The following is a 12,841-nucleotide window of genomic DNA, read 5'->3' on the forward strand; positions in this document are numbered from 1 at the left end:
CATAGGATATAGGCTAGCAAGACTTGAAAAATGTCGGTGCCCACTGTGAAAAAAAGAAGAATTGTATCAAAAAATGATGATGATCAAAGTAGTAGTTCATCACCAAAGAGGGACTCTAAAAAGCCAGTACTTATCAAAGTCAAAAGGGTACGTATTCTGTATTGTCACACAATTCACTGTGAATGATGCAGATGAGCTCCATCGGAGGCGAAATTCGACTCGATAAAGCTCAATAACTTCGACCGAGTGGCTTTGCGTGCGATTTATCTTGCACGCAATTTAACAGGTGATAACACGTTTCTGTGATAATCCTCTGAGACTGAGTAAATTGATTTGTCTTGAAGCGTTTTGGAAAATAAAGATCATTTCATTCACTGTAAGAAATCTGCAAACTGTTTAAGCTTTCCATTGGCAATCAAAGGCATAGAATATTGAATGAATCTGTTGTACTTTTTGTTTCTGACGTGCAGATCTGCAGATGGTCTTTTATTTTAATTAGAATCTACTCTTTAACTAGTCAACAAAAAAGTGTCACACCGATGGAGCACTCACTCATCCAAATATTATAATGTTATGTTACAAGGTTATATTTACCTTGATGTTATTGTTGGGCATAAAGTAGGCCTATAGAACTTAGTCTTAGAAGACATGATTTTGTCCTCGCCTCGGGACCCCCTTTTGTGGTGAAAATAAGGTTGGCAATGAATGACATGTTTGGCTTAGTTTTTCTGGTGTTTTGGCCAAAATTTGGGGATAAATTAAGTTAATTTAGATCTAGGCCTACATCTATTCTAAATTAGGCCAAGTAAAAAAAGATGTGCGCTATGCGCACATAATTTGGTGTCGGTTGCGAATCCTCCCTAATGCTGATTTCCAAAAGTTGGCATCTCTGCCTAAGTTAGACTAGAAAGTCTAATTTTCATGAAGCTGCCTGTCTTTGCCAGGAAGGCCCGAGATCAGGGAAAACATCCTGACTAAATCATGACACCTATGAATAACGCTGTCATAATTTTTCTGTTATGACACAGTTAAATTGCAGTACCATCTCGTGGACCCTGTACATATACAATAAGAGGAGGCGGTGTAGCTCAGTGGTTTAGAGCTCCTGTTTCAGATAAAATCATAGATCTCAACGTGATGGGCTCAAGTCCCGCTCAGGCTGAAACACATCTAACAAAAAACAACTGATACTAGAGCATTGTGTGTAAGCGTTCCTTGCCACTGTATTTCTGTGCAGGTGTGAATGCAGTAGGATAATGTTGGTCCTGTGTAAAGGAGAGTCACAACTTATGCATATTAAAATCAGTACACTTTTCATCAAAGATTAGGAAGTTCACCCAGTATATTGCAAATGTCAGCCCCGGCAAACCTCAATAGTACTACACCAAAGGAGCTGATTAGCAGAAACAAGTGTTTTTAACCCATTTTTAAATGTCTCTACATCTTTAATATACTTCTGTCCAATTTCTTGTAAATATAATGATTTTTATTACATGGGAGAGTTAATCTCTCATTCATGGCTATTTAGATTTTAAGAAGTTATCTGGATATTTCACATGTTTAAGAAAGGTGTTGATAGACTCTGTGAAATCGAACACAGATCGATGATACAAGGAATGATCTTTCAAATGGGAGAGAGTCCATACTGAGTTACAATGTAATACCGAAGACCAGGGTCCGGTAACACAAAGGTTAACGATTTATCGTACGCTTGATTTTCATGATTGGTTGTACATTGTATTCAATGCAATCAATGGTAGAAAATTGTTCTACGATCATTGCTAAGCTTTGTGTTACAGGCCCCAGAAGGCGAAGATGATCCCAATCGTGTCTCTTCTCCCTTTACTGCTTTCCTTAGGAGCACTCTCCATACGATGAAGAGAAGGAAGTAGGTGCCCGAGACATGGAGAAAGATCTTCAGCTTCACAATGAGACGTCAATGAAGCTGAGGAGTCTGATGGCTGATATCCATGCCCACAAATCTCAGGAGCCATCCGGAACTATGAAGGTAGTAATGAAGATGATATAATGTAATGAAGACAATCTTTAAGTATAATTTGCCCAATAATGTGTCTGTTTACCTTGGGGCCGTTTCAGAAAGCTGTTCGTGAGATAAGAGCGACTTTAAGAAGGACTGGTAAACCTTTCTTACGCGCTAAACCATCGCCAATGAATATACCATTTACCACAAGAAAGGATCACCAGTAGTTCTTAAAGTCGCTCTTAACTTACGAACAACTTTATGAAACACCCACTTGGCATGTCTGTCTGTCTGGCAAGTTATGTATGATCTGGTTCACTCCATAATCAGCCACCATAGTCCTGTAACAAGAAAGTTGGCAACTAATCATACACAATTCTACATTGTAGTCAATCCAATCAATCGTAGAACAGTGATCTACAATGATTGCTTACCTTTGTGTTCAGGGTCCCAGCATCACTTTGGATTTTTCACTTATCTATTCCATGATTTGTAACCTGTAGAATATTGTTAGTAGTAGTAGTAGTAGTAGTAGTAGTAGTAGTAGTAGTAGTAGTATTAGTAGTTGTATTGTTATCGTCATTATTGTTGTTATTATTCAAGGTGTACTATCGATTTGATATGAGGGATGTAAAAGACTATGAAAAGAGTTTGTTCTTCAAATTCAGAATTTTAGGATTAAAAGATTTCATTTTTAATATTTAAATGATATTCTATTAAAGCTGTTTGGGCCATCTTGCGAAAAGCACAGTACAATTGATCATGATGATAATGATGATAGTTTACCACATTTGATTCATTCTAAATATAACAAAATACTGATAGGGAGTTTTAATGTACCTAGATTTATTATGCTAATAACCTGTAAAATTTGTATTGTTACTGGTTATGGCCAACTGGTATTTTCCAACCCCCTGTCCATGTACATGTATTTTTCATAAAGAAAATACATTGCTCAATAATGGAATTATAAATCACTGTAGTTTCATATCATTTTGCAATGAGTTAACTTTGATCATATGCTCTTACGTTTTATTCACCATCATCCTTCCCACCCCCCCCCCCCCCCCTCTCTCTCTTTCTCTGCAGAATGAGGAGATGGAAGAGAAGCAGAAGGAAGCTGCCCTCTTGTTTGTAACTATGAAGAAATTGAATCGGATGTCTCACCTGAGATGCAAGAAGGCTCGGGATGAGACACAGGGAGCCAAGCAGAAGGTGGACAACTTGCATCTACAACTTCAGAATCTTCTCTATGAGGTCATGCATCTACAGAAGGAGATCACAAAGTGTCTGGAGTTCAAGTGAGAATCCAATTTTATAATAATTGAAGCCCTATTAGAGCTGCATTATTTTCATCTTAAAGCTCATGATAGGGGGATATGCAAGACTTGAAATCTGAAATATGAGGGGGCAGGTTTCTGGAATGGGTGGAAAAAATCTAGTTATGTTTTTTTTTTTTAGTTGCCCATTTTCCATTTCCACCATACAGACATGGACCTTCATCAAATTGAATTGATGTATATCATTTGATCCTACATGTACATGTAGCAACTTTGCATTATGTTTTGCTTTATCTCCATACTGATTTCTTTGTCAGAGCATTGTCCGTATCTAAGATCGATCTTGATTTCGAATTCACAGTCTGCTTGTGTGTGAATTGGTTTTTACAGACGTGTATCAATCAGATCTGATTATTTATGCATTGGACTGACCTTTCAAGTTACCATCCAAAAGATGTGACCAGGGCTTGAACCTCTGCATTAGGGCTGGGACTAAAACCCGGGTACCCGGGTCCCGCCCGTAAGCGTCGGGTACCCGGGTAGAAAAATCAATACCCGATACCCGAAAATTGCTCACCAGTATAACGTACATTTGATTTGTATTGCGTAGTGTAAGACATTATTGTAAACTCATCACAAAAGTACACAAGTCTCATTTTGAATCTCACCAATTACCCTCGAAATATCCATAAATATACTTGTTTTTCAAGTGATGATGATGTGATTAAGATCGTTCAATCGTCGCCATGTTTCTTTTGCAGCGCAGTGACGTCATCCAGCCACTGCGACGCAAGCCAATTATGAATGAAAATATTGTAAGCATGCGCATTGCAAGCCTTAGCCCCACGCAGTATTCTGTCAAAACAAATCTGCAATACTCTATCACCTTGTACCAAAATCGACCTAGAATCCCACTTTCCTTTATTTCATATGAATCATGAAAGGTATTCTCAGAGGATCTGTTTTCTCACCGATACCACGCAAGTAAGCAAGTTTTATTACTTCTTGTTTTTCCGTCAAAATCTTACGAAGTAGCGTCGATGTTGCATCGTGTTTGTGAGTGAATCTATCGCTGCGTGAACAAAGTCAATTGATTTCCGGGTTTCGGAGCATACGAGGCGCCAGCCAATCACGTTCTTGATACCATTTTCAGTTCATTATGAACCGAAAATGGTAACACGATCGTGATTGGCTGGCGCATTTGACGCTCTGAAACCCGGAAATCAATTGACTTTTTTCACGTAGCGATAGATTCTACAAACTCACGAACACGACTAATATCGACGCTATACTTCGTAAGATTTTGACGGAAAAGCAAGAAGTAATAAAATTTGCTTACCTGTGCGGTATCGGTGAGAAAACAGATCCTCTGAGAATACCTCTTATAATTCATATAAAATATAGAAAAGTGGAATTCTAGGTCGATTTTGGTACGAGGTGATAGAGTATTGCAGACTTGTTTCGATAGAATACTGCGTGGCGCGCGCACGGGAGGCTTGCAATGCGCATGCTTACTATATTTTCATTCATAAATTGGCTTGCATCGCTTTGGCTTGATGACGTCACCTATGGGGTTTTTCCATCAGTCATATTTCGAGCGACATGATTTTCGGGTACCCGCCCGAAAATTACCACGGGTACCCGAAAAGAAAAAAACCCGAAAGTCCCAGGCCTACTCTGCATCAATTTGTAGCTTCCCCACATAGCTTGGATTACAGGTGCATGGCACAACACCCTGTTGTGATCTCGGTCTTGATCTCAAGAATATTGATCTTGAGCTTATTTGATGCAGATCTCAGACTTTCTAATCACTATATTATTATTGAATTGCCAATCCTGATCTCAAATTGAATGATTGTTGTTTTGTCCTATTCTCAGGGACTCTCTGGTCTTGATCCCAGCCTTGTAGAGGAGAATCTGAGACCAATCTTTTTTGGTAAATCTTGGCAATTCCAATTTACATTCACTGCATTTATTTGATACAGATCCAAGGATGAAGATATTGAGTTAGTTGATGTGGAAACCTTCTACAAGGAAGCTCCTCCCAGTATATCTAAACCATCAACCACCAAACATGATGAACATAAGCTGCAATTAGCTAGGCTTGACTGGGAATTAGAACAAAGGAAAAGGTGAGGCAGTTCCTATATGCGTGGTAACCAGCACCTATGTGCATGGTAATTTTTACTGTAAAATGAAAAGTTTTATTGTGCACATGGCCACAATGGCCCGTATTCTGAACTCAGATTTAAATCAAACCCTGGTTTAAACTTGTAGTTTAGCCATGGAGGGCCACTTGGGCAACAAATCCCTAACAGTACACATCCAGTTTATTATTCATATGATGCCCAAATTGTTTTGGAATGATTACTGAAGTATTTTGAAGTATTTTTCTTTATTATGAAAGCAGAAGGAAACAAAATATTAAATCTGAGAAATATAAAATATAGATAAAATTTTATAATTTTTGGCTCCCCATAATTTTAACACAGAATTAGACTGTGGTGTAAGTTAAACCTGACGTAAGAACAAGGGCCAATAAGGTCACCAACAAGACTAAACCCACATAGTATCCTATAATTGGTCAAACCATCACTTCGTCTGATATTCACTTTGGCTAGCCTTCTTTTAGTATAACCAGGTATTGTAATATCTACTTCCTTGTTTTCACTTTGTCATATATAAAATTTTGGTTCATAAACAGTTTGTTTAATCACACAGATAAAGCGATGTTAGACTAACTTGGTATTGGGCATTGTCTTTACAACTTAACCGGAAGTTTAGGCGTCATCAACATCAAATCTTAACCAGGGTTACATTTTTGAAATCTCATGACTTTTTAAAGTATAAAAACCTATAGGTGGGAATGCCAAAGGCATTGCTCTTGTCTAGTAATAAATCCATTAATATTTTTATTCATTGGTAATCTGATCTTTACTTTTTTACAGATTGGCAGAACAGTACAAAGCTAGACAGGGAAACCGTGATGGAGTTGCCAAATGTATTCACCAGAAGAAAGATTACCTTGAGAGCCTGCAACCAAGACTAACAAATATTCTTGAGGTGGAATACTAATATTCTACATAGCTTTACCCTTTAAATTCATCCCCTCTCCTTTGAGCAAAGAGATGTCAAGTTATTATACTATAGCTATTATACAACACATAGAATTGAATTTCAAATCACAAATCCATTATACTTTGTTATGGAAGTAAGATTAGCATTTGGTACTAGTTTTGCTACCAAATTTGTTATCGTCAGTTATGTCTCCCACTCCCCCCAAAGCATGACTTGTGATGGTCTCGAGTGTATCAGATGGATATCGCGGAAATTGGTAAATTCAGCATGAAAGTAAAGATATACCACAAAGAAATCCTTGTATTTATCACTTCAGTATTAGATAACATCGGTGAAAGCTGTTTTACCATGTTACTCTGGAATCAAATTGAATCCGGATTTTTATCCAGCTTGCTGGCATGACAGATTCCACCTTAATTTCTTGTGAACCCCTATACATGTGAGTAGCAACTAATGATTCGTTTTGCTATTAAGCAGATAGGATCTAACATGGTTTATCCAAAGAAATTTGATTATTCTTACATGTGTACACATACCACTGAAATTTGATTTCTATTTTGATTTTGTAGGCTACCATACCAGTTCAGCAGTATTTATCAATGCCTTTCAATGAGATCCGATCTCAACACCAGTTAGCCAAGCTTCTACCCAGGCCACTATACTTCCTCTATGTACAGGCCAATGCATACCATGAAGCTTGTGGTAAGTATTTGACAGTGGAGATGGGATCGGAGCCCCAGAGCACTAAGACTTGTCATCAGTGATCCCACTAAAATGGTGGCCTGCGCTAGTCACAACCATCCACCTCTCAAATTTTTCTGACCTGCATTCAATATCTCACCCACACTTATTTCTCCACTGACAAAGAAATTGGTATGAAAATGATATTCTAAATATCTAAAATAAATATTTTTGCAGGTACTGCAACGACTGCATCCTCTACTTAGCTTCTGATGAATATGAAGGAGACAGTATGTAGAAGATATAATGATTAGTGCTGGTCGATATTTGATTTTAATATTAGTTGATTACCACCAGCGAAATATGGCTGATGGCACGATATTTAGCCAAGTCTGAAAATCCATTATGTATGTTCAATATAAGCTGCAATTCCCTGAGAGCTGGGAAGGGGGAAATGAAAGTAAGATTTTCATCGGTGCTTGGCCATGAAAAGTAGGCATTTGGGTACCAACAAAGTTTTGAGTTGGTTTAAAGCAGTAGGGGAAGGCGGGGTAAGTTGTGACAGTTTTTGCTTTTTGCATGTTAGAATTGATATGATTAATAATCTTGTCGAAATAAGTACCTTGCCTTGAAATTTAATTCTTCTGAAATATTTTCCACCTATATATAACTCTCTATCCCCACACTGAAAGTCATCGTGACCTTTGAAAAAAACGATGTCAAATGGCTCAACTTGCCCCATATATGGGGTAAGTTTGAGCCACCTTCTGGGGTAAGTTGAGCCACAAAAACTATGTACAAAATGTATGAGGGGAGAACCAGCATGTCAATTTTTTTTGTTTAAAGTCTTTTCACTTGCTAATTCTCTATAAATACTAACATTCTTTAAAAGGAAAAAACAGCCATGTAAATTTACTCCTTTCAGCCAGCATTTCAATCGACTTTTATGGTTTGTTTGTTTTTTTAAGATACATTACCATAGGAATTACCATGGCTCAACTTGCCCCATGCTGTTTGGCTCAACTTACCCCAGTCCGAACTTAGTGCGATAATTTTGTATCCACACATTTATTATGCATCCATCATATAAAAGACTATGACAAGAATGAAGATCCATATCTGGACTAATAATGTTGTTATCATGTCTTTATTATATCTAAAGACGTGTGTGTTTATAAAGCAGTTATCTATTTCACACTCTTTTTTACTTTTTTGGCTGAAATTCATATTTTTCCCTCTAAAAAACTACTTTTTGTTTCAAAGTTGAAAACAATATGGTGGGGTTAGGGGTTATGCTATGGGTCATCAATACATGACACCACCACAATGTCTGACTCATTCATTATTGGCCTGGGGCTGGTGGCTCAACTTGCCCCTATGCTCAACTTACCCCGCCTTCCCCTACTGAGCAGCATTTGTGGTCAAGAAAATAATGATTTTTTTTTTATAATCGACAATATTTTGGACATATGTTACTTTGATATATCGATATAAACATGAAACCATTATCTATATTTGATATTTTTTTCATATTGCACCATCATTTTGATAATACAGAAATATTGCCAAGCACTAGTAACGATTATGGTGGTAATATCTTCATTTAGATAGTCATTTAGAGTTGGTTTAAAGCAGTACTGAGCAGCATTTGTGGTCAAGAAATAATGATTAATTTTTTATAATCAATATTTTGGACATATGTTACTTTGATATATATCGATATAATCATAAAACCATTATCTATATTTGATATTTTTTCATATTGCACCATCATTTTGATAATACAGAATATTGCCAAGCATTAGTAACGACGATGGTGGTAATATCTTCATTTAGCCACACTTTTTCTCCTAATCCAGATGGATCAATGACTTTGAAGATAGAGGGTGATGCAGAGACGGCATCCTCTACGCTCTCAGCTTCTAACGAGGACGAGGAGGACAGTGATTCAGACAATGAAGAATCACTTTCTGAATCTGTAAGTAGATCTTGTAGTTTTCAGAGCAGAAATTCATCCCATTTCAGTGCCAGTAATGCCAAATGTTTTCAAGTACCGGGTAAAAGCCTGAATGCTGGCACTTTCAATGTATTTTCACATGGTGAAATACCTTCTCTTGTTTTTAATGTGTACAAAATGTCTTTTTTGGGTGATTTACAGATTCTCTGACCAGTTTAAGGTGGTTTACTTTTGGTGCATATGAAATGTAAAGTCAAGCCCAAAGTTTGTGATAGCAATTGGCATTTAATAAAATTATCTTCTATTATCTGACTTCTGTGAAAATATCCATGTGAAATATCTTGTGATATTCCCACTCACATTTTCTATTGACTTTATAGTATTTAGATGATCACATGAACTTATCACTACTACTAGACCTACAGTTGAATGGATATTTGTAGAGCTGTCTGAAAGAAATTAATTTTTCAATTAAACAGAAAAAGATACTCCATAGGGTGTAGGGGAACAGGGGTCCATTTCATAATACTTATTATGATAACAAATTTACAATAATTGTTAAAACCAACTGGATTCTTTCAATCTGATTGGCTGATAATAAATTTGTTATTATAACAAGTCTTTATGGACTCAGGTTATACAGACCTTGGAAGTTACTTGCACAGGTCAAGCAGTGATGGAGGTATTTTTTAAACAATGCGCAGTTGGGACTCCATGTTGTAGTTCTGGTAATTTGATAGAAATTATTTTCTAACTTTCAGAAACGTAGGAGAAAAACTATGGGAGACAAGTTAGAAGAACAAAGACAGAAGATTCTTGCTAAGCATCCCCTGCAGGTTATCATGACTCTTAGATTCAAAGGTAAAACAAGTATTTGGTTATTTACTTCAGTTCTGTAAAATGAGTAAAGCCTGGCTTACTCCTTTGCATTTTGAAAAAAAATACCAGTTGTGGTAACGATCTCAAAATGAGTTCAAACAGAATCCAATGAAATTACCACCAAAGTGTTTGTATGTATAAATATTCCCAAATAACTCTGAAAGAAAATACGTTATTGCTGAGAAATGATCAAAATAAGCACAGAACTCCATCAAATGTCTGGTATTTTTCGAAGCAATGTTAATACAATGCCCCACATATGCTTTTCTGTGTTAGTGATCATCAGAATTATTGATTTTGGACTAAGATTTCATGATTTACAAAGATAAGTGTACATAATGTACGAGATCTAGATGTATGATAATATTTTGACAATTAAACTTGACTTAAAAGACTTCATGAAATAATTGTTTGCTGAAACTTTTTTCTTTTACCTTTAAGCTGTGTATTTCTGTGTCAGCCAGAAATAGCAATACACATCCTAGCGCAGTGTACTAAATTCGGTTATGATCACAATTTAGCGTGCAAGCTCGTCAGAGCTCTTACAGAGTTGCACACAGTAGAATGAGGTGATGCAATTGATAGCGAAGTAATTCAAGGTAAATTGAGCGCTAAGGTCAAGTCACATGGTCCTGAAGTGGAATTAGCTTGTCATTGCAATACTTGAGGAATTAAGAACAAAAACTTTCTACAAAATCTGTTTATTATGAGTGACCTTGCCACCCAAGTAGATTTTGGGAATAAAAATCATTCAAAGTCAAACGTCAATAATAGCAGTTATGCTGTATGTTATCCTCTGACATTGTCTTGTCTTTCATTCCTCATTAACATTTTTTTTTTTTACTGACCAGGTGGTACTCTCCTGACGCTTACCTTCAACTACATGATGGTGCTTCAGATCATTACAGTCAATGTGGAAATCAAGCTTGGTGGTACTGTTCAGCAAGTTGCCAACTCAGCCAGGTATTTTACTTATAGGGGAGAAAGAACACCTAACTAGCGTAGATTATCGGAAATATCTTAGAAGCAACTGAGCAATTTAATATAATCGTCAACCTTTTTGTCTGTTCATGTCTGACCCCCATTTTTCTCCCAATAACTTCGATTCATAAGCTACTTGAAGCTCTGGTAGATCACCCATCGTCAATTCAGAGCTTTACCATTGACCATTGACAGTTTGTTTATTTTTAGTGGATTTGAAATGGAAGATTTCCTCCTAGTGGTTGACCCTGTTGATATTTGTTTTTTTTTTTGTAGTGGTCTCTTATCACCGTCAAATCTTCTGAGCTTGCTGTTTCCTGGGGATGATGGGAAGGAATCGCCCAACGCAACCAATGCCTACCAGCTCAGCAAGATTGGGTATGTATTTCATAAAATATTACTTAGAAAAAATATATTTTTTTTATAATAGGTATCATTATCATGGCACATTCATCTAATTAGTGAACAACAAAAACCAGTTAGCCTACATACATCGACTGTCATAGTTGCATGAGCGTCATTACGTCACCCCCCCCCCCCTTCACATGAGGGACATTCTGGTGAAATAAGTGAAAGGGGGTTTGATAATTTTGCTAGCAATTTCATTGTTTGTAGAAGAATTCAATGAATATCAGTGGGGCCTCTGCTTTCATAGGGAATTCGACACCATGTGGATATATACTGTATATATCACACATGGTAAAACCATGGTAGATTGATATTAATGACTAGCAGAATTTATGTAATGCCACTTGTAAATGCCTTATGGTAAAGTCAATATCTCACTTCCCCTGGCCTTACCCGAGCTAATAAGGATTGGTTGAAAATTTCTCGCTTTCTCCTAAAGAAGTCTCTGTTGTAGGTATTTCCAATGATTTTTACAAAGTCTGGGGTTAGCAAATAAAATCCATTCCCTTGAAAAGCTGATGCATCACTGACTTTTAATTCCCCTTTTCTGTCTCATATTCGCTTGAATTAGACACAAACTTTCTAGTAAAAATCTATTAATTGTATTCTTTTTCCAGCATGAATGACCTTGCTTCGTACGTCGGTCAGATTGGTCATCCATACTGTTGGGCTCAGTGGTTGGGTGGATTAGACTTCTTATCAGATGGTGATAGTAACACAGTCAAGGCATCAGCCCGTGTCAGTAACAGTCATATGGAGTCAACCGTCAAGGCCTTGAAGGCCAGGGTTAAGGCAAGACTGGATCTGAATCGGCAGCTTGTCAGTCTAGGTGAGATCTTGCAATGGATCATATTTTTCAGGCTATTAAAGGGAAAAAGATTGTGTAAACAGGATTTGCTCTAAATGACATCCTCGAATCATCAATGAAATTGAGTAGGAGATAAACTTTTGCTGTGTTATGATGGCTGCAAACTGTAGTGGACACATATTTGTAGTTAGGTCGACTATCCATTCATCAGCATGTTCAGCCTACTAAGATGTTTACATTTTCACAACAACTTCAAAAATGCTTTAATGATCACATTTTGGTAAAAATATGAATGTATGCATGTAGGAAAGATGATGATCTGATTAGTTTTGCAGGTATCGAGGTCAAATGTCAAAGGTCTCAGAGGTCAATGTATACCTGAAAATGGCATTCTCATAGATTAGATCGTGTGATGATTCTGGTACACCCAAGATACTCCAAAGAAAAATTCTCCTGTGACACCTGCATTTAGAGTGATATTACAACTCTTTTTCTCTTGATTAATTGATCATTATTCTTCCTATACTTCTCTCTTTGCACCACCTTCTTTGGAGCAGAAGCCAAAACAATAGCAGTTCCTGCAGCCTCTATTAATTTGTTCCCGACCAAGATCTGTTCATCGCTCAAATCCTGGACCACCATAACTGCTGAAGACTTCCAGGTAATGGGTCACATTTGCTCTACAGCGGCCATACGGCAAGTTAAAAAAACAGTGGTTTTGTTCACATTTATTCAAGCCACTTATCTTTAGCTATTATGAAGAATGTTAAAACGGCTGTTTTAGTACG

At 37.1% G+C, this 12,841-nt stretch overlaps 1 protein-coding gene across 1 annotated transcript in view; it reads left to right on the forward strand.

Annotated features, from left to right (window-relative positions):
- The window catches only part of LOC121408723 (THO complex subunit 5 homolog), a 20,664-nt gene continuing 7,823 nt past the window's right edge, over window positions 1-12,841 (forward strand). Inside the window, exons 1-12 of the mRNA XM_041600330.1 lie at window positions 1-147; window positions 1,859-2,008; window positions 3,071-3,282; window positions 5,247-5,393; window positions 6,210-6,324; window positions 6,909-7,041; window positions 8,880-8,998; window positions 9,739-9,838; window positions 10,708-10,819; window positions 11,114-11,215; window positions 11,863-12,074; window positions 12,611-12,714. Of these exons, the coding sequence (XP_041456264.1) occupies window positions 31-147; window positions 1,859-2,008; window positions 3,071-3,282; window positions 5,247-5,393; window positions 6,210-6,324; window positions 6,909-7,041; window positions 8,880-8,998; window positions 9,739-9,838; window positions 10,708-10,819; window positions 11,114-11,215; window positions 11,863-12,074; window positions 12,611-12,714 (1,623 nt within the window). The 5' untranslated portion in view covers window positions 1-30. The remainder of the gene's footprint in view (window positions 148-1,858; window positions 2,009-3,070; window positions 3,283-5,246; window positions 5,394-6,209; window positions 6,325-6,908; window positions 7,042-8,879; window positions 8,999-9,738; window positions 9,839-10,707; window positions 10,820-11,113; window positions 11,216-11,862; window positions 12,075-12,610; window positions 12,715-12,841) is intronic.

This window comes from Lytechinus variegatus, chromosome 2 (genome assembly GCF_018143015.1).
Source record: "Lytechinus variegatus isolate NC3 chromosome 2, Lvar_3.0, whole genome shotgun sequence".
NCBI classification, from domain to species: domain Eukaryota; kingdom Metazoa; phylum Echinodermata; class Echinoidea; order Temnopleuroida; family Toxopneustidae; genus Lytechinus; species Lytechinus variegatus.